Raw genomic sequence first — 23,574 nt, forward strand, 5'->3', positions numbered from 1 at the left:
ACACCTGACCATAAGTTTGGGACGTGCTTCTTCATGAACACCTCATTCCACATTTGGATCCCATATGCTGTTATAATAAGTTCCACTCTCCTGGGAAGAGGTTCCACTTGATTTCTTGGAGATTTGTGCTCATTCAGACACAGGGGTATTAAGAAATCTGGACATGCCACATGAAATGGAAACTGTCTATTAAGTGTTCCAAAAGAGTCTTGCTTGACAATAGTATCTTATTAGTTGCAGGACTACATATTTGTGTCCAACCCCTAGAGGTAGGTCTTGCTCAACAGTAGCAATTCTCCAGATACTTCAGAACCAAGGTTGGGAACCTTAGGAATGAGTGATCCGAGTTAGTTTAATAAGGGGAACTATAAACATCTGGACACGCCACATGAACATTCATGTTCTAGAACCCCGAAATCAAAATTTATGTTTTTAAGGTTTGCGAAAGTCTCCCACACAACCCCATTACCATGCTCCCCTAGAAAGTGAAAAACAGACCTGCACCCCTCTACATCACAGACCAGACTTCAATTACCATCCTCTACTTCTGCTTCATTGGTCCCACCATCTTTCAGGGTACAAGGAAGGTTTGCAGCAAGAAAGGCCTCTTCGCTGTTCTGGCACCAAGGTGGTGGAATAAACTTGAATTGAAGTAATTTCTGTATGCCATAAATATAATTAAATGTTCTTTAGAACTGTACACAAACCACCCCAGAAGGTAGAGGCAGGATTTTATACACTTTTGTAAAGAGATTAGAATTTGCTCGAACTTGTGGCCATGGACTGCTTGTGGCATGTTTAAATTTGGCAAGGCTGTAGTACATCTTATACACTTTTGGTAGATTGTGCACATTTCTTTCCATGTCCTCATCAGTCATATCCTGTCTGGTTTTATTGGCGAGCCAGCCAGGAGCACAGGGAGGCAAAAGGTCAAAAAAATGTGCCAGGAGCCTTGTCAGGGTGCCATTTGTAGTCCATGGCCACCATATTGCATGGAGGTTATTATTGACCATATCAAGTCAGTCATTTAGTGTTCTATGGACCCCTCTCTATTCAACCCCTCCAGTAGCTTCCGAAAGACCTCCATCTCCCCCACACACAGATGTTCAATAAATGACAGGAGGCGAGTTAATCATGTTACTTGTTTCATTGTGTGTAAACATACAGCGTCTCATACACAAACAAATACATATATTACAGTTTATTAGCCAATAGGATTCAAGGGTCATCCTGAGCCCACCCATTACAAAGTGCTAATTTGAAGCCATAACCGAGTCAGCGAGATGCTGAGGCTCTGATGGTGATATTATCGTGCAGGAGTAGGAGTGTGTTGAGAAGGTGTGTGCGTGTGTGCGCCTGTTTGTGCGTTTTTCTTCCACAAACCTTTTAGAGCTTAATTAAAGTGCACTTCATTTGCAGGTTACTTAATCAAAATGACTTACTGCCCACTTCAGATAAACCAAACCTACTACTGACTGTTGCGTTGCGTATTTGTCATTAGCTTTTGCGTGTCCCTCACCCCAGTACACATAATGCGAGGTCAAGGGGATGAGAGCATGTCATAATGAGTATGTATAAAAACACATTACATCACACTTCTACGTCACACCCCACCACAGTTCGTGGAGTGGTCACATGTCTGGTTGAGCGCTGTCTCTGGTACATTTGTAAACATTTTTAAGGCCTAATTTCGTTATAATATAGCAAAACAAGAAAACAGAATTACAGCCTGGGCTGTAAGCACCAATATCGAGTTAGTTGCTATTGCTGGCTTCAGGGAGTCGGCGGAACAGTCGGAAATTGCAAACTTTTTAGTGGCAAATTTTGGAAGCTTTTTTTCAATAAAATTTTCGATGCTAATTCTGGATCATAAACTAACGAGCTTTTGTGTGGCTGCTAACTTGTTTGTGGTGCCTTGGGGTTTCAGAGCATCACTGTAGAGAAAACAAAAAGGATTATTATTTGATTTATTATAATTAATTAATTATAATTAACACTTCTCATGCTTCTATCCTTTTTAAAGGTAAAGTGTGTGTAGACAGGAAGTGAGGTCAGAGAAAACAGAGGTGAAGCCTTAAAGCCATGAGATTAACTGCAGTGAACATTCGCTTGACACACACATATACACACGTTGACACACACACTTCCATTAGAATCGACAGAAGTGCCCTTCTATAAAATCTTTCTGTACATATGGCCACACCCCTCAAACACATTGCACCCTAGGAAAATTAGTACAGGGGTGGGGGTCCTGCTGTGGGCTTGGAGGCGATCGGGGAATGGGTGGGGCAGGTCTGAGCCAATCAGAGCACAGTTGAACTGGACCAATCAGAGCAGGCTGGATGCAGAGCTAAACCAATCAGTTCATAGCGTGGCGGAGCTGGACCATTTAGATGTCGGACCAGAGCACGGCTTTGCTGCTTTTCTCCACACTAAGAACGTAGGTACCGGATGGAGACCAGGACACCGCGTTAATGGAGGAGCTGTGCAACACACACACACAGACAGTAAGAGTTCATTCAAATTGCAGGAGTTTAAACAAATAAGTAATAGAAAGGCCATGTGTGTGTACACACACTTACTTGTGTCCTTTGTCTAGGCTTTTCTCCAATTTCCCTGTCAATACATTCCACACATATAGAACACCATCTGCTGAACCCCCAGCGACATAATTGCCATCAGGGCTAAACACACAAAAAATTGACAAATGCATGAGAAAGTCTCTTTGTAAAGCATCCTAATAAAGTGTCCAGTAAGTGCATTCGAGTAATGGCAAACACACACACGCGCACACACACTCACCTGAAGGTAACCCTGGTAAAGTCTGACCCACACTTGAAGCCCTGTGCACTGTAATCACACACACACACACACACACACACATTAACCACCACAGTGAAACAAAGCAATGGTGTGTGTGTGTGTGTGTGTGTGTGTGTGTGTGTGTGTGTGTGTGTGTGTAAGTGTGTGCACGTACCTAAAGGTTTGTTTAACAGCGTTGTTACGCAGGTCGATGATTTTGATGAGGTCGTCACGTGAACAGGCGAGCAGCTCGGTGCGGTCGTGATTCAGGTCCAATGACGTGACTCGTCCCAGCAGCTCCAACTCACAGACTGTACTCTCGGCACTGCACAGACAAGCACACACACAGTCAAAGAAAATGAGGTGTTGAGATAGACAAAGAGATCACAATCAGAAAGAGACAGACACAACACACAGAGAAATAAAGAGACATAACCAGACACACAAAGAGACATAACCAGACACACAAAGAGACACAACCAGGCATACAGAGAAACACTGCAAGATAAAGACAATCACACACAGGCAAACAAACAAAGGCACAATCACACAGACCAAAAAAAGACACAAAAAGGCAAATAGACTCAGACACACAAAAATACACACAGAGACACAGACAGATATATAGAGACACAGCAAGAAATAGACAATCACACAATGAGACACAGCCAGACAAAGAGAAAGACAAACATAGAGGCACAGACACACACAGGGACACAGACAGCTATACAGAGACACAACCAGGCACAAACCGCGACACACTAAGGAACACAGACAGACACAGAACACAACTAGACACAGACAACCAGACACACAACCAGGCAAACAGAGATATACAGAGACACAGACACACAAACAAACAGAGGAAGAAACAGACACAGCCCGACAAACAAACAGAGACACAGACATACACAGGGACACCAGACATACAGTGACACAGACAGTCATACAAAAAGAAACAAAGATACAGACAGACATAAAACAGGAACTCAGACAGACAGACACAACCAGACACACAGCAAGACACACGCAGACAGTAACACACATACAGACACAAAGAGGGACAAAAGCAGACAAAGACACAACCAGAGACACAGACAAACATACAAAAGTACACAAGCAGAGACACACAGGGACACAGCCTGACACCTACAGGGACACACAGCCCAACAAACAAAGGGACAAAGACAAACATACAGAGACACAGACAGACACACAGAGACACAGACAGTCATACAAAAAGAAACACAAAGATACAGACAGACATAAAACAGAAACTCAAACAGACAGTCACAACCAGACACACAGAGACACAGCAAGATACACGCAGACAGTGTCACACAGACGAACACAGACACAGACATACAGAGACAGACAGACAAGCAGAGAGACAGACAGACATACATAAGTACACAAGCAGACAAACAGCCAGACACCTACAGAGACACACAGCCCGAAAACACAAACATACAGAGACATACACAGGGACACAGACAGACAAACAGAGACAAAGTTAGACAAAGATACAGACAGACAGAGGGACACAAAGATACAGGCAGACACACACACACACATGGACACAGATAAAAGACACACAAACACACACTCACCAAAGACAAACATACAGAGACACAGACATACACAGGGACACCAACAGACATACAAGAAGAACCACAAAGATACAGACAGACATAAAACAGGAACTCAGACAGACAGACACAACCAGACACACAGAGACAAAGCAAGACACACGCAGACAGTAACACACATACAGAGACAGACAGACACAAACAGACAAACATAGACAGACACAGACATAACCAGAGACACAGACAAACACAGAACCAGCCACACAGAGACACAAAGATACAGACAGACATAAAACAGGAGTTCAGACAGACAGACACAACCAGACACAGCAAGACAAACGCAGACAGTAACACACATACAGAGGCAGACAAACACAACCAGACACAGCAAGACAGTAACACACATACAGAGGCAGACAAACACACAGACAGACACAACCAGACACACAGAGGGACAAAAGCAGACAAACACAGAAAGACACAGACATACAGAGACATTACCAGAGACACAGCCACAAAGATACAGACAGACATAAAACAGGAGCTCAGACAGACAGACAGACACACACACAAACAGTAACACACATACAGAGGCAGACAAACACACAGACAGACACAACAAGACACACAGAGGGACAAAAGCAGACAAACACAGACACACAGAGACACAACCAGAAACACAGACAAACACAGACACACAAAGATACAGACAGACATAAAACAGGAGCTCAGACAGACAGACATAAGCACACAAGCAGACACACAGGGACACAGCCAGACACCTACAGAGACACACAGCCCGACAAACAAAGGGACACCAACTGCCATACGGACAGACACATACAGAAAAACAACCAGACACACAGAGGGACACAAAGATACAGGCAGACACGGCCAGACACAGCCCAACAAACAAACGGACAAAGACAGACATACACAGGGACACCGACAGACATACAGAGACACAGACAGCCATACAAAGAGAGACACAGAGATACAGAGAGATAGACAGACAGACATAGGAAAACAAGCAGACAGAGACAGAGAGAAACTTAGGGACACAGCAAGACACACAGAGACATACACATGGACAGAAACAGACACAGTCAGACACAAAACAGGAACACAGACAGACAGACACAGGGACACATACAGACAGTAACACACATACAGAGACAGACAAACACACAGAGACAAAACCAGACACACAGAGGGACAAAGACAGCCACACAAAGATACAGGCAGACACAAGCAGACAAACACAGACAGACACATAGAGAAAAACATCCAGACACACAAAGATACAGGCAGACAGAAACAAGCAATACAGAGACACAACCAGACACAGACATACAAAGACACAGACAAACACAGCCCAGCCACACAGAGGGACACAAGCAGACATACACAGGGAGACAGGAAGACACACATGCAGACATACACAGAGACACAGAGACAGGCACATTTAGGGACACATTCAGGGACACCCAAAGAGACATACAGAGACACAACCAGACACACAGACACACACAGGGATAGACAGACAGCAACACAGGCAAACAGACACACATACAGCGACACAGCCAGACACACTAAGGAACACAGACAGACACATTCAGACAAAAACAAAGACACACAGAGACACAGCCATACACACAAAGGCATTCAGAGACACAGAGAGGGACAGCAGGACAAAGTGAGACATACAGAGACACAACGGAACACAGCCAGACACACAGACACAGCCAGACAGACATACAGAGACACAACCAGACACACAGCCAAACATACAGACACAACTAGACACACACCCACATGGAGACACCCAGACAAACACACAGCCAGACAAAAAGACACAGCCAGAAACAGACAAACACACAAAGAAACAAAGAGACACAGACAGACCCATACTGAGACACAGACAGACAGAGACACAGACAAACACACATACAGACACAAAAGACACAGACAGACACAAATAGGCATAAAGAGACACAGCCAGACATACAGAGACACAGAGGAAAACAGAAAAAAAAAATACAGACCGGCACATAATGAGACACATCCAGACACACACAGACGCACATAGGAACATAAGCAGACATACACAGGGACACAGACAGACACCCACAAAGAGAAACACAGACAGACAGTCATGCACAGGGACACAAGCAGGCATGCACAGAATGACACACTCAGGGACACAGCAATATACACAGACAAACACACAGAAATACATTTCAGGGACACAACCAGACACAACTGGAGACAGACAGACAACCAGTAATACGGAGACACAGCCAGACACAATCAGGCAAACAAAGGGACTCAGGCAAACATAGAGGGCCCCCCCACACACACAGACAGACACAAAACCAGACACAGACGCACACAGACATACAAAGACACGACCAGACATACAGAGAGAGTCAGAAACAGACAAACACACAAAGGAACAAAAACAAACAGAGACAGACCCATACCTAGACCGACAGACACACATGTACACAGACAAACATACCGAGACCCAGGGGCACAGCGAGACATACAGAGAAACACAGATAGGCACATAATGAGACACAGACAGACACACCAAGACACACAGCCATACAAAGAGAAACAAAGATACAGACAGACAGATAAAGACAGCCATGCACAGGGACACAAGCAGACATGCACAGGGGCACAGATAGACAAACACAGAGAATGACATTTAGGGACACAGCAAGATACCCAAAGACACATACAGACATAGAGAGGCACAACCAGACAAAAATCTGAACACACATAGAAAGACTTACAGAGACAGACAAACGCATAAGACACAGTCAGATACTCCAAGACACGGACAAACATACAAAGGACAAAGACAAACATACACACAAAAGACACAGACAGACACACAAATACATACAGGGACACAACCAGACAGACTAAGGAACACAAGCAGACACAACTGGAGACAGACAGACAAGCAAAAACACAAGTAGGCATATAAACACTCAGAGGGACAACCAGACACACACAGACAGGGACACAGACATAGAGAGACACAGATAGACACACAACCAGACACACAGAGGGACAGATAGAGCCACACAAAGAGACACAGCCAGGCATACAAAAACATACTGAGACACAGCCAGACACACAGAAAGACATACGGAGACGCAACCAGACACACACATGGACACAGCCAGAAACAGACAAACACAAAGAAAAACAGAGGCACAGACAGACCAATACTGAGACACAGACACACAGAGGCACAGACAAACAGACACAACCAGATACGAAGAGGTATAAAAAGACACAGACAGACACACAGTGAGACACACACAGAAGAACACAGACAAACAGACAGAATAAAACAGACAGTCACATAAGGAGACACAGCCAGACACACATAATGACACACACAGACACAGACAGCCACACAAAGAGAAACAAAAGATACAGACAGACATGCACAGGGACACAGACAGACAAACACAGAGAATGAAACACAGGGACACAGCAAGATACACACAAAGACACATACAGACAGAGACACAACCAAAGACACAGACACACACAGACAGACATACAAAGAGAAACACAAAGATACAGACATACAGAAAGACAGCAATGCACAGGGACACATACAGACACAAAGACACGGACAAACACACAGGGGGGACAGAGACAAACACAGCGACACAGCCAGAGACGACAGCCAGACAGAGACACAGCCAGACAGACATACAGAGACACAAACACAGACATAGACCGAGATAGGCAGACAGACACAGGAATACAGAGGACATACAGACACAACTGGACACACACACAATGTTACGGCAAGGCACCGAGGGATGCAGCCAGACATAGACACATAGCCAGATAAACAGAAGGACAGACACAAAAAGACACACACACACACACACACACACACACACACACAGGGACATAAAGAGACACAGCCAGACACACAGTTCGTAGGTTCTGTCTAGAGAAAGACATCACGACCTACCGTATGTCCCAGAAGCGCACTTTCTTATCAAAATGGCCACTCATCACGCACTGCTCCGTGCACACGATATCGTTACAACTGGAGCCTGCGAACACCGTCTTCATACCTGAGGGACACAAACGGAGACTTCGCTTTAGACCTAGCATGGACGGAACGCTAGTTCTCGAGAACCAGTCGACGCAAGTAATCATGCGGCAGCATCGGGTCTTAGCGTTAGCGGGAACGTTAACTGGTGCTCTTACAGACTTTGCTTCGCAGGTCCCACAGTTTGAGCGTTCGGTCGTAGCTGCCAGAGACGATTCGTGCGTTGTCCAGGAGGAACCGAGCCGACAGGACCTTCCCGCTGTGACCCGTTAACGTGTGCTGCGGAGACAGGGTTACACACAAGTTACACACACCTACACACACCTACACACACATTTACTCACATAAACAGGTCTCAGTAAGAAGGTGAGATCAGTAGCTTGGGTCTCCACCACCATGTTGGATGCTGCTACGTTGTGCGTCCGGGATCTCTCTCACACACACACATACTGAGTAGAGCACCCGTTGGTGTTGGCCACCCTGTACCCAAAACACACACCCCTAGAGCATGCTGGGAAACACAGGGGAAGTGGCTCGGTGGAATTGAGGAACACTAGGGGGCGGAGTCCTGAGCGTCAGACCTTTTACATCACATCACTGACCATAACAATATAAAGGCACCTCTTGACATAGTGCATTGTCTGGCAAGTTGGTTTTGACATAAGCCAAGCGATAGTGCGTGTGTGTGTGTCTCACCCTCAGTCTGTAGTCGTCCACAGTCCAGATTCGGCTCGCAAAGTCATTGGACGCAGCCAGCAAGTATGAGCCCTGAGGAGGATATATGTAATTTGTAACTTCAAATTTAACTTGTGTTGATTTGTGCTAACCAATAAATTGGGGTCCCCCGATCAAGAGGCGGTGGACCGGTACTGTATAACATTTAGTAACAGGCCACACAGAAAGGATGATTTATTTTAAAATGCCCCCCGTGCCGATTTCCCGCCCTTGTTTCTTTCGCGTTCTCTGCACGTCGGAAAAATAAATAAAGACTATGCAAAAGACTGCTATGAGCAACCATTGAAGAAAAAAAAAACGAGTCACTAAAACAAAAACAATGAAATTCGCCTTTCTGAGATTGATTGGTTACAGCAATTGTCCTTTATGTCATGTGTTTGTTATTTTTGTTTGCTTGTTTTATGATGTTTGACACTCCGTATTCATTTATTCGTTCTATTTAGAGCGATTGGTTCATTTCGAACAGTTTTGAGCCTTTTGGCGTTTCTTACTCACCGTGCTGTCGAACTCGATGCTGGTGATGCCGGCGTTACTGCCCGTTAAAGCGCCTTTATAGTCGCAATGACCTACAAAAACACACATCAACACCGAAAAGCAGCTCCAACCTACAGTATAAACAAGTGGTCTAAGCCAACCAATCAGAACGTTTCTCATGCTGTATTACACAATACGTACGAACACAATACCGGCGGTGGATGTAAACGCAGGCCATGACATGACTCTAAACCTGACACACACACTCACAGGGTTGCAAAGGGACAGAAAATGTCTAGATTTTCCACCATAGGTACTTTTGGAAATATTCCAAGTAGGAATTTATGGGAACTCTGTGGGAATTAATTAGAAATTTGGGGAATTTTACATAAACTCTACCGCATACAAAGACAAAATATATGTAATACTAATAGTTAAGTAAATACCAGCCAAGATGCAGGATTCAAGAGACTTAAGTTATGAAGGAATGCACAGTGCATGTAGGGGGCGTGGCCTCAGTGGCCCTGCAGTAAGAGCGCTGTGTGCATGTGACTGATGTATGTGCAGACTAGAAATTCCATTAAACCTGATTGCTGTTATTGGCTGGCCTGCAATTCTGAAAAATTCCCAGTAATTTCCCATCGTTTCCTGTCTTGAAAGGAATTTTGCAACCACACACACACACACACACACACACACAATAGAGGGTATTGAGTACACACATTACCTCCAATCACCTCCCAGAGTTTCACACGCCGGTCCATTCCTCCTGTGGCGAGTTGGCGAGAGCCGGGGCTGAACCTGACGGCGTTTACTTCGCCTTCGTGGGCGTCCTGGGCGCAGAGTGTGTTTGTTAGACATTTACACTAACGTACACACACACTGTTTAACTCTGATCGGAGGTCTCAGATTGAAAACTAGAGATCATGAACCGCTCACACCCTGAAGCTCCGCCCTCCTGTGTACATATGTATATATGTGTATGTGTGTGTGTGTGTGTGTGTGTGTGTGTGGAGAATTATTTGAATGCTTCTGTCAGACGCGTCTACTCGGTGCATTATGCCGTCTCTCATGTACACACAGAGAGTAGAAACGCTTTCGCTATCAGCCTCAATGCCGTCCAGACACACACACCTAAAGCATGCTGGGAAACACGGCAGATGGGCTGGGAGGAGCTGAGGAGCTGGAGGGGCGGAGCGCTCGGCTTCAGACCTTTTACAGCTCATCATCGACCTTTCGTATGAAGAACCTACCCTCAATTTACCCATAATGCATTGGTTTTGAGCTGTTCGCAGACATTTGGAGAAAAAAAGGAAACCAGGAAATGACTCACAAAGATGTGGAGTGCTGTGGAGGGGACGCGGACGTCCGCGCACACGCCGGAGGGGGACTCCGTGTTGTCTGGGGGCGAGCCGTGGGAGTTCAGGGACCGTCGCCTGCTAACTCAAACACACACACACACACACACCTTTTACACGCGTATTTTACATTTCCCAAAACGTACACTTTTAATCTTGCCTTGTGTGTCTCTCTCTCTCGCTCTCTCTCTCGCTCTCTCACACACTTACCCAAAAATATTGGTGATGGAATCTAGGAGGCTACCAGGAGGAAGCTGAGACGCTCGTTTACTGAGGACAGGAATATAAAAGAAATGAGAGATGGGGAGAGAAACGGATTGATCGATTCATTCTTCGTGAATGAAGGATTAAAATTTCAGGAAAAAGAGAGAGGGAAAAAAGCAGAAGACAAAATAAAAATGGGTGGAGGAAAGGGGGGGGCATGGACATGAGACGATTGGAGAGACAGTAAAAAAACGTCAGATAAAAAAAAGGAGTATGCAGACAAACAGTGATCTAAAGACAGAAAGAATGATGGACATGCAGGTATAAAAAAAAAGAAGAGGAGACAAAAAGACAGGAAGACAGAACATGCACAAGAAAGAGATTCAGGCTAGACTAAATCTATTGCGACTCAATCCTCCCACATCAGAGACAAAATCCCAGACTTCAGACAGTGTGGCAATGAGAGACGAGGGAGACAGACAGGAGAAATGGGACACACAAGAAGACCAAAAGAGGGCGGGGCTACACCAAATGAGTTACAGACCTGTGTAAGAGACAGAGAATGAGACAGATCCGGAGGAAAAAGAGAGAGATAAACAGAATGAAAAAAAGACCCATCGAGACAGACAGACACACCGGTCCACCCACACCCACACACACAGCCACACACAGGCCAAATTGTGTGAACATAACAATTTTGTACCTGGGTGTCCGGCTCACTGGGTGATTGGGAGACGTCTCTAATGTCGCTTTCGCCGTCTCCTCCGTGAGCACTTCAATATCGTCCTCCCTGAGCCAATCAGAGTAACGGATTACTAAACAACCCGATCACACGGTGCTGTGCAGCTGATTCGCACTTTACATCCACACACACTTACATATCGATGGGTAGAGGTTCTTTCGCCGCATCAGCCAGCTCTTTCTGCAGCTTTGCTTGTCTGCGCCTGAAAACACGCACGCTAGATGAAACGATGTCCCTCATAATAGTCCGTTATACATTTCCATAACACAGAAAAAATGGCAGCGATCTGATACCCAGGTACTGGAATTTTCCATGTGCTTCTTCCCCGAACTCTTCCCCAAAAGTAGAATGAAATTTATCCTCTGCATGAACTACGAGACCCAAACCTGGTCCATCATGACAATGTCTCAGTCCACAAAAAGGCAGCACAATGAAAATAAACATTGGAGTGGAGTGGAAGATCTCTTGCTATAGAGCTCCAACCCTACTGAACACCTTCAGGATTAATAGGAATTTTTCTTTTACCTTCCAGAACAATAAAATTGTTCAATTTGAACATTATAACCAGTAAAAAAAAAAAAGTCTCCACTCATTGAACCAACATCTAAAATAAAAAGATTACTAGTAAAACTTTGAACAGCAGGCAGGGGGTCCCACCTTCTGAACTCCACATGGATATAAGTGCAGATGCTGTACACCTAACGCTTGTATTTAACCCCTGGAGACCACCCCCTCCCTTATCTCTCCCTAGCCAATCAGAATCCAGCACAATGGGGTATCTATAATTCAATTCGTGACCAATCAGATTCCGGCATAAAAATTAACCTAGAATATGCTGGAGAGTTTAAACATAACCTTTAAAATATATAAAAATATAGATATTTGGATTAATGACTAAGTGTGCAGCAAAATAAAAATAATTAAAATAAATATATAAAATTAAATGGAAACTAGGGGAGGGCTTATATATTTAAAAAAATTCAATTTTTATTTATTTTTAGCTACATTTAAGTAGCAACTAAATTCTAATTATGATGTTATTTATTATGAGCAGGACAATCGACAAATTTAATGCATTTCTTTTTGTCTTGATGTTGAAACAAACAAACAAAAAAGTATAATCTTGGAATTACTGTTACTGCAGACTCCATGTTTCAACGTTAGCAAAAAAACCTAAAGTCAACAATGATACGGGTTTATTGACATTGTATATACACCCGTTGAAGAGCTTTTGCTATGAAAACAAGGTCAAAGCTATTAAAGTTTACCAAAGTTGAGCTGCAGAAAGTTTAAGGGGGATCTAAATCGTGACGCATTCGAATGTCAAACGTTTCGATGCTTCGGTTTCATTGTGATTCGAAAGTAGATCCTTGGAAACGATAGAGCGACGTTGAGCAGCTAACTTTCCTTTAATGGGTTACACCTCAACTTCCATTGATGGGATCTTGGGCTTTTGTAGTTTTTGCAGGTTAATGCAGTATAACAGTATAGTGTCTTCTATAGCTACACTATATTTCCAACCATATGTGGTTCTATTTTAAACTGTTACCACAAAATTAGAGACACACTACTGTACAAGATGTGTTTGAATGCTAAAGCATGAAATGTTCCCTTGAACAAGAACAACCAAACCTGTTCCAGCATGACAAATGAACACAAAATGATCTTCATGAAGATATGCTTTACATGGGCTCTTTACATGGGAAGATCTTGAGTGGCCTGATATATAGCTCCAATTTCAATAATCTTGTTGAACAAGATAAATTAATTTGTAACGTCTACACCAGGTCTAACACCCTTGTGGATGGATGAACACACACAATCCGCCACTAAATCTAGTGGAAACTCAATGGTTTTCTCCTACCAGATGATTTTATATATATATATATATATATATATATATATATATATATATATATATATATATATATATATATATATAATTTACTAGCAAATAACATTTAATTTCTGGTAATAATATAGAATTTCTTTCAATATTATATAAATACATGATGTACATTTGAATTTCAGACATACATGGAATTTCTCAGTCTGTCTAAAAGGTCACACTATGGGAAATTTCCAATCACAAATCAGTGCAGGTGTTAAGATTCCTGATGGTCCATCGCCATGGAACCACCTCCCATTAACACCCTTTTACACAAACATAACTTTAAGTCTAGAACCTCAAATCGATTCTAATCTCACACTAGCAGTTAGAATTTTTGGGATTTAAATAATCAAATCAACATCAGATGTTGGGGGGAAAAAAATAAAATTTGCTTTCCATCTTCTGCCTCATTTTCCCCCTACAACTATTAACCTACTAAAGTCTACGCTACACTGTTAGGACACTGATACTACACTGTATGTACTTGTCTGTATATATAATTGTAAATTCATAGCAATTCCTAGTTTAGTTTCAAATATCTGTGTATACATTGTGCATTATTGATGTGCATCTCGCAAACATTGTGCATTATGGATAGAAAGTCTACCATAAGAAATAGATTTGAGTAGCACATTCAATATTTAGTCACCGTTTGCTGTTATAATTACCTCCACTCTTCTGGGAAGATGCTCCACTAGATTTTAGAAAGTGCATGCGGAGATTTGCAAGAGATTTGTTCAAAATCTTATGCTATTACATCCAAATACATCCTATACCACTAGAATTCATTTATATACATATTTGTCTATACTTTTTTATTTATCTACTCTTTTAAAATCTTAAATTTTATTTCTTTTTTCATGTTTAAATGTTGGACAGTCGTATACATTTCACTGCATGTCGTACTCTGTATGTATGTGTATGTGACAGAATTTGATGAAAGAAAAAAAATAATACATCTGTGTGTCTCCAACTTTGGGGTACCAGTTTGGGAGAGAAACGTATATGGCTGAAAAAGTCAGGCACCAAATAGTGTATATTCTGTCTGTCTAAATCTTTAGGATAATTAGCACCCTTAGGAAAATATGAATAACAGTAATTTTTCCCACATAAGACTGTTCAGAATGCAAGATTTTTACCACTTACAAAAGAAAGTTGTTTCATTTTGTACAAAAGAAAACAAAGACACTTTTACTTGTCACATGTACAACACAATGACATTTTTTCTTTACATACACCAGCTTGATTGGAAGCTCGGGCCAGAGCACAGGATCACCCACTGAATAGCACCCCAGGAGCAGAGAGGGTTAAGTTGCCTTGCTCAAGGGTCCAACAGTGGCATCCCAATCTGACTGGCATTGAATAAACCAATAAAGTATACAGCATAAATCTAATAAAATTAAATATAAAATCAACCCTAAGAAAAAGAGTTAAAAACAACTATATGTCTTGTCTATTTACATGCAAATTTCTGTTCTTTAATTACTGTTGGCGACAGGATTTGACTTTTTTTTTCTCGCTATTTCATCAGAAATCACCTGGCACCACCTGACCAACTCTCTCAGATTTGTGTCATACTTTCGGGAAATAGTGTCCCTCTTACCACTAAACAGTGTGCAGAATTTCAGGTTTGTATCTATGTTTGTCTCTAAACTATGTAAGAGCACATCTCAAATTTTACTGTAAAAAAGAATGACTATGGACTTTTCGTTACGTTTGAGCGGTTTATGCTGCATGCGTGAAATTCTAAGGGGTTATTCTATACTATAAGTAATGTAAAACTTCTGAAATTCATGATACAGGGTTGCTTTTTTTTTTTTTTTTTAAAGTTAAAGTTATGACCTACTGAATGAAATAAATAAATTTGTTCTGAGCCTTGGTCTCCTATAGCTAGATACTTAGTCAGTAATTGAATAAACTGTACTATTTTGAGTGGTTGTGAATGTGGCAGAAAAAAGAAATTTGAACCTGTAAAGACACTAAGTTTTGAGTGAAACCTAAGTGTGTGTGTTCCTGAAAAGGGCAATCAGTACATGTTCAAACAGTTCATACTTGTGTTGAGGTGTGAATTGCAAAAATGCTAAATTCAGAAACAAATGTAAATTAGCTGTGTTTTTTCTGGGATTGACTATTGCATTTACATTACTTACTATTTCATTTGCATACATCTGAGCAGTTGAAGGAAGCCTTTGCTCAAGGGCCCAGCAGTTGCAGCTTGGTGTTGCTGGGACTTGAACTCAGAAGTACAACATCTAACAGCATAACGCCAATACCTACAACCTTGAGGCACCCTGGAGTTATTTATGAATTATTATATTATTTATATATTTATTTTGATTAAATTTGTGCTGGTCAGAAAGTTAAACCCGAGGGATAATCCGCAGCTGGGTGCAGGTTACGCAATATAAATGCACAATGTAGATAATGGGGAAATTTCATAACACTTTTTTTCTCTTATCCGGACATAGAATACTGCACTAAATCATATGCAGATATAAAATTGTGCAATGAAATTCCATTAATTTAAATCCATTGTAATTAATATCTTTTAGCGTGTGAATTATGGGCATCTGTGCTACATCTCAAACGATAAAGCTGTTGGTGTTTAGGTCTGGTGCAGTTACTTTGTTACATTTCTCATAATAATCTGGCCGTTCTTTTAATTCATCCTTTGCTAAATAGTATCGCAAAAATCCTCCTTTAGCTCAATGGAGTCATAAGCAAGCGAGTACAATAGCTGAACAGTATCTGTAGGTTACTATGGTTACAATTAATGATAAGTTGAAATATTTTATTTAGAACGCTGATGGAACTGATCGCAGCTGAACACGTTTTCAATGGTTTGAGGTTGCATTTTCATTCCGGCCAATCGGAATCAAATTCTCACTCTGAAAAGGGTCGAAAAATACTACAACACTGCATTTAGAAGGGCAGAAGCCACGTGTCTGAGAAGGATGTTTTCCAAATTTACAGAATTTCCAAGAAACCAGAGGTCTATTCTATGGAAGTTCTTTAGAACCCAATTAGCTGGATTTTATTATTGACATGATCCGAGATCGTTTGTTCTCCTGAAACTTATACTGGAGTTGCAACAGGTCTGTAAACTGAAATTATTTCAGTAAACAGGATTAGATCATGCCTTTATAAGCAGTAAGGGAGTGGGGCAGTGGGGGTGTTTGGGGGGGTTCCTTTAAATTAACTCATTGTTTAAATATGGCATTGTATTTATTCAGGATACGTTTGTGTAATATTGAAAGTTGGAAAGTATTAAGAGAGTTTGTTTAGTCTCCACCTGGCAATCTGAGTGCCCTTATTATTATTATTATTATTAAACTTAAAACCATACACCTCAATACCAGGGGTATAAAAAAAGGAAACTAGTGTTAGCGCAGTGTCACTGTGACTGCACGCGAGCTACCGGATTTGTTTTGCGCATGCATAAAACGGCTAAAGTGTCCACAGCGCTAGCGTTAGTAGCTAACCCGGAGGTGTCTAGCGGCATTTTAACATTTTGATAAAGGACGAAAAGCAATTTCACGTTTTGCATTTCTTCCCCCCTGAATGTACCGAAATTGTACCGAACCGCGAATTTTGTGTACCGTTATATATAAATACAGTGGAACCCGGTTATGTCGATGTCCTAGGGGGTCGCCAAAAAGCATCGAGGTAACCGATGATCGAGATAAACGAAAATCAAAATGGCGGCAGCATATTAACGTGCTTGAAATTTCTTTATGTACACGATGTGCGTTAAATGAGAATGTGCATGAACGTGTTTTTGGAGGGTTTTTTTTTACACAACAGCGTTGCTGCGATTTGTTTGATGAAGTCATGTTATAAAAATACATACAGTACATGTTTGTTAACTGTCAGGAATCCACCTGCCACGCCCCCTTCGGCGCCCCCTTCGGCGTGGCAGGTGTTTTCTCGGCCGCTTTCTCTGAAGCTCCCGGCTTCAATCGCGCACATATGGTGCTCGTTTATCATCATCACCAGCCCCTATTTAAACTTCCACACTCTCACTGTCCGTTATTGTTGGTATATGTTGGTTCACGGCGGTCGTTGTTATCGCGCATGCGTATCCCGGTACGTGTCTTCCCACCGGCACTCCTACCCAGCGCGGCTTTCGGCTCCCGTTCATCGCATAACATTTAACAACAAAAGGCATATGTGCAGTAACTAACAGCAGAGATTCACCAGTATACAATACAACACCTGTAGCATCTGTAAGGTTTGATTTTTCCGCGAGTTCTTTTGCGAGTTCTTCTGCGGCTGCACCGCGCCGATCGAGAAAACTGACGTTAAATGGCAAATTTTTCCCCCGATAAAAAAAAATTTTACCGATAAAAAATGCTTAGAAAAAGCGAGAATTTGGCGGTTCCACTTCAAAAACGTCGACTTAATAGGGTTGTCGAGGTAACCGAGGTCGAGATAACTGGGTTCCACTGTATATATTTATGCAGGCATTACTTTATGGCCACAATATGACCACCTTTCTAATATGTTGCTTCCCTTTTGCTGCTAAAACAGTTGTGACCCTTCGATCATTAACCGCATGAACTTCTTCAGCAGTTTGAGCTACAGGAGCTCGTCTGTTGGACCACACGAACCAGCCTTCGCTCCCCACGTGCATCAATCAGCCTCGACCGCCAGCGACCCTGTCGCCGGTTCACCACTGTTCCTTCTTTGGGGCACTTTTGATTAACACTGACCACTGCAGACCAGGAACACCACAAGAGCTGCAGTTTTGGAGACGCTTTGACCCAGACGTCTAGCCGTCACAATTAGTCAAACTCGCTCAAATCCGTACGCCCATTTTTTCTGCTTCCAACATCAACTTTGAGTACAAAATGTTCACTCGCTGCCTAATCATCAGTGTTATTCACTTCACCTGTTATAACGTTCTGCCTGATCTGTGTTTAGTGTGTGTGTGTGTGTGTGTGTGAGGTGCTGACCTGCAGTCTTTCTCGTTCTCAGCGTTGAGCCGGTTCGCCTCCTGCGCCTTCTCGGCCATCCAGCGCGTCACGAGCTCCTGATTGTCCTCGGTGGTTTTGCGCAGTTTCTCCTCCACGGCGCTGAAAGTGATCTGTAACGCGTCGTACTCGTCCCGCAGCGTCTGATTGGCTCGCTCCAGCTCCGACAGCCGGTTGCGCAACTCTTGGCAATCGCCCTCCAGCTGGAGGATCTGCTGCTGGTACTCAGACATCCTACACACACACACACACACACACACACACACACACACACACACACACACTAAGTAAACAAAAAGTAAGACATTGAAGACGCTGCTTCACATCAAGTAACTCTATCATAAATCTGTCAATAGGTCAAAACGCTGTCGTATGGCCAAAAGTTTGTGGACACCTGACGCCAAGACTGGGATGTGCTATTTTTTTCAAACACATTTAGTCTCCATTCGCTGTCATAATTGAACACCACTCTACACTATGTTCCACTAGATCTGGTGGAGATTTGTGAGATTTCATTCAACCACAAGGTGAGGAGGCCTGGCTCTCTAAGAGGAGATCTGAGGAGATCTCCCACATCTTTCAACCCATGTAAAGCATATCTTTATGGAGCTGGCTTTGTGCATAGGGGAATCGTCATGCTGGAACGGGGTCGGGGGACGGACAACGTGTCGTCTCCTGACGTTTAGACAGTCTGGGTTTCAGAAAACCACAGTTTCTAACCCTGGTGATATTTTGTCTATTTATCATTAAAAGTGGGTCATGAATGGTTATGTTTAACCAAATAAACCCCTCCACACACCCCCACACACACCTGGCAAACTCGGTCATGTGATACTCACTTTGCCTCATTGTTCTGTATCTCTTTGTCTTTCTGTTGAATCTGGTTATTCAGCTCTATTACACACTGCGCCAACTGGACACGAACACACACACATACACACAAACTTTGGGTCACCGAAGCTTCATTACTCATCATCCTCAGTGTCAAATCATCGTCTCAGCTGAAATTAGCAAAGTAAAGAAGACTATGGATTTTTGGAAGGAAGGAAGGAAGGAAGGAAGGAAGGAAGGAAGGAAGGAAGGAAGGAAGGAAGGAAGAAAAAGACTCAAAAAATTTTATGACAAGACCACAGGATATACAAAGAGATGGACAGATGGCTAAGACAGTCAGATGAACAAAAAAAAAAAAAAACACAGACAGACAGACAGACAGACAGACAGACAGACAGACAGACAGACAGACAGACAGACAGACAGACAGACAGACAGACAGACAGACAGACAGAAAAAAAGGCAGTGAGAGAGATGGGGGTAGAACGAAAGAAAGAAAGAAAGAAAGAAAGAAAGAAAGAAAGAAAGAAAGAAAGAAAGAAAGAACGAAAGAAAGAAAGAAAGAAAGAACGAAAGAAAAAGAAAGATGAAAGAAAGAAAGAAAGAAAGAAAGAAAGAAAGAAAAGACTTGTATAATAGTGTTAATACTTGTATAATATTACAATAAAAATAAATAAAAGACGGCAAAAAACGCTGCCAATTAACACAAACAAATTAAAATCTGATGCAAAGGCGAGTGATGACAAAACCGTATTTTCGAATTTCAAACTTTCAAATAAATAAACAAACAAACTTCTTTGCAACAATAATTTCTATTATATCTGTAACAGACACAGTGAATATCCGGTGTGCGTGTCGAACCTCGCCGCGTTTTTTGTGCAGCTCCGTGAGCTCCTCTTGGTGTTTAATGCGCATCCGAGACATTTCCTGCTGCAGGAGGTCACAGCGGCTCAACTCGGCCCCTGGGCTGTGCGTGCGCACACACACACACACACACACACACACACACACACACACACACACACACACACACACACACAGAAGAGAGAGCAGTGTTATAACAATAAACACACACAAGAGAGCAGTGTTATTAACATTAACACACACACAGTAGATAAGTAAGAGAAGAGGTCAATGACCTGAGGTCGTGTCTATTCTGTGGTTCATATTTCTCTGTCTGAAGTCTGTCGGAGAACACAGCCTGCAGGTCTGACTTCTCCAACAACCTGTTATCTACAAGAGAGAGAGAGAGAGAGAGAGAGAGAAGAGAGAAGAAAGAGAAGGTAAATAGAGACTTGGACCCCCCCCCCCCAAAAAAAAAGAGAGACAGTGTGAGAGACGGATAGAGAGGCTACATGGACAAAAGTATTGGGTCACCTCAACGTTCCTGCCGTATGTAGTGCTTCTCCAAACTGTTCCCACAAAGCCGGAGGCACACAGTTGTCTTTGGATGCGGTATAATAAAATTGTGTTCACTTGAACTTCGGAAACCCGAACCTGTTCCAGCATGCCAATGCCCCTGTGCATAAAGCCAGCTCCATGAAGATCCATGGTTTGGAGAGGAAGATCTCCTGCTATAAAGCTCTGATCTCAACCCTATTTAACACCTTTGGGATGAAAGGGAACGCTGACTGCACCCCAGGCCTCCTCGCCTTCTCACCTACATCAGTACCTGACTTTACTAACACCCTTGTGTCTGAAGAACACAAATGTCCCCAAGCAAACTCCAAACTCTGGTGGAACATCTTCCCAGAAGAAGGGAGGGGATTTTAGGAGCAAATTGGGACTAATTGTGGAATGCAAATACCAGACTTTTGACCAGGTGTCCCAAATCTTTTGGCAATATAGATAGATAGATAGATAGATAGATAGATAGATAGATAGATAGATAGATAGATAGATAGATAGATAGATAGATAGATAGATAGATAGATAGATAGATAGATAGATAGATAGATAGATAGATAGATGGAAAAAGAGGCAGAGAGACAAATAGACAGACAGAAAGAGAGAATGCATATGGAGGAAAGACAGACGGATAAAGAGATGGCTAGACAGACGAAGAGACAGGCCAAGAGACAATACAGATAGACAGAGAAAAGCAGACTCAGAAATAGTCAGATAGACAAACGATGAGAAGCACAGCCAGACAGGGAAATAGATTGACGGACAGACGGACAGACGGACAGACGGACAGACAGACAGACAGACAGACAGACAGACAGACAGAGAAAATAGGCCATAGAGATACACTTAAAAACAAAGACAGTGAAAGGGATAGAGAGTTAGATAGATAGATGGATAGGGTCAGAAATAGACACTCGGAGACGGACCAACAGACAGAGAATATATTGGTGTGTGGGTGTGTGTGTGTGTGTGTGTGTGTGGGGGGGGGGGGGGGGGGGGCAAACACTCACATTGGTGAATGATCTCCTCAAATGCCTGTCGCTGCACTCGGTCCCTCTGCTTCAACTGCTCAGCCACATGCCTCTTCCACACACACTCCACCCGGCGCCCTGCCATCGCCTTCACACACACACACACACACACACACACACACACACACACACACACACACACACACACACACACACACACACACGTCAGTCTCCCTCTGACAGACACTGGCCGCCTGTCAATCAAACAAGTGAGCACTGGCGTCAAGTGACGTCACGTGACCAGGCTCCAGCGTTTTTTCGGTTTTGGGGCCAAACAAAAAGATATTTCATTTAGTAAACTTTTGTTTCGTATATTTAATTAAAACATTTTATAAATAAATAAAAATGAAAAATATTTAATAGATCAAATAAAGCACACAGTTCCGGATATGTGCAGGAGACCCGGATGTTCACAAATATTTATCTTAGTATTTTTTTTGTTCAGGATAAATACGTCATAGAATTGAATAAGTGTTTATTTCTCAACTATGTGAAAGTCTTTATTGCGAATAAACACTTGAAAACAAAACACACGTGACTTATTTAGACTCATAACAGTTATTGACTAAACTAAACCAAAAGAACAGCCACGGACACTGACTTATACTAATAAGGTCTAAATCACATCCAAATTCCTGATATTACCTCTTTTATATAATAATAATTATAATAAATATTTATTACTTGCTGTTTGACGGATGAACAGGTGAACTAGCTAAGGTAGCAAATTAGCCACCCTGCTAACTAGACTTGCCATGTCATCGTCCAACCGTTTCACGAATCCCACACAGATCAATTTCAGCCTTTTTATCTTTTGCAAAACATTTGCGAATAATCTGCTGGATTTTTGCTGGTGAAGGTTTAATATCGAGAGCAAAATACAGGCTGTAGGTAGATATGCCCAAGCAGGCTAATTGACACAGAACGACACAGCGCATGCGCACTCGGTGAACCAACACACGCCTGACCACGCATGCGCACAAATAGACGCAACGGAGTTATGCGAGTTAGAACTTACAAAACAATACTTATAATTACTCAAATACTCATAATTGTAAAATGTCATTTTTAATGGGTACACATCTTAGTTTAATAAACACAAAACACTTTTAACCGCTCAACATTCTTCCTTGAGACGATTTTTGTTTTATGCAGAAGCTTTTTAGCGTCTCACCCGAATTAAATGCTTCCTCTGAGGATTTCTGGCGCTTCCTAAGATATTCCTGGTTACTACGCGCGAAAATCAATTCGAAATAAACCAATTACATCCGGAAAGAATGGCTAGCCAACCCCACACACATTTGGAGCCGCCATCTTGGCACCGGTACGGAATCACTTCCGGTTGGAATTCGTTCGCCACGCCCTCTAAACGCAAACGGCTCTCAACCAAACGGCTTTTCCCGGAACTCCTTATATGGTAATTGGCAGAACCGAAACTATA

At 42.5% G+C, this 23,574-nt stretch overlaps 1 protein-coding gene across 6 annotated transcripts; it reads right to left on the bottom strand.

Annotated features, from left to right (window-relative positions):
• Positions 1–1,132: 1,132 nt before the first annotated feature.
• atg16l1 (ATG16 autophagy related 16-like 1) lies at positions 1,133–23,495 on the bottom strand. 6 transcript variants are annotated; one of them, XM_083549031.1, is made up of 19 exons: positions 23,308–23,486; positions 22,113–22,221; positions 20,835–20,928; positions 20,557–20,662; positions 19,704–19,777; positions 18,847–19,098; positions 12,137–12,202; positions 11,962–12,048; positions 11,265–11,324; positions 11,030–11,135; positions 10,424–10,529; positions 9,718–9,788; positions 9,184–9,255; positions 8,646–8,766; positions 8,404–8,509; positions 2,978–3,127; positions 2,803–2,850; positions 2,583–2,684; positions 1,133–2,483 (listed from the first exon to the last, which is right to left on the bottom strand). In XM_083549031.1, the coding sequence occupies exons 2-19, from the start codon at positions 22,216–22,218 to the stop codon at positions 2,390–2,392; spliced, it is 1,821 nt and encodes a 606-aa protein (XP_083405157.1). In that variant the 5' UTR covers positions 22,219–22,221; positions 23,308–23,486; the 3' UTR covers positions 1,133–2,389. The 6 variants fall into 6 exon arrangements, with proteins under 6 accessions (XP_083405157.1, XP_083405156.1, XP_083405155.1 ...); XM_083549030.1 differs by having other exon boundaries at positions 22,818–23,486; XM_083549029.1 differs by lacking the exon at positions 23,308–23,486 and adding an exon at positions 22,888–23,114.
• Between the last annotated feature and the right edge of the window lie 79 nt (positions 23,496–23,574).

This window comes from Silurus aristotelis (assembly GCF_946808225.1).
Source record: "Silurus aristotelis genome assembly, chromosome: 8".
Taxonomy (NCBI): Eukaryota; Metazoa; Chordata; class Actinopteri; order Siluriformes; family Siluridae; genus Silurus; species Silurus aristotelis.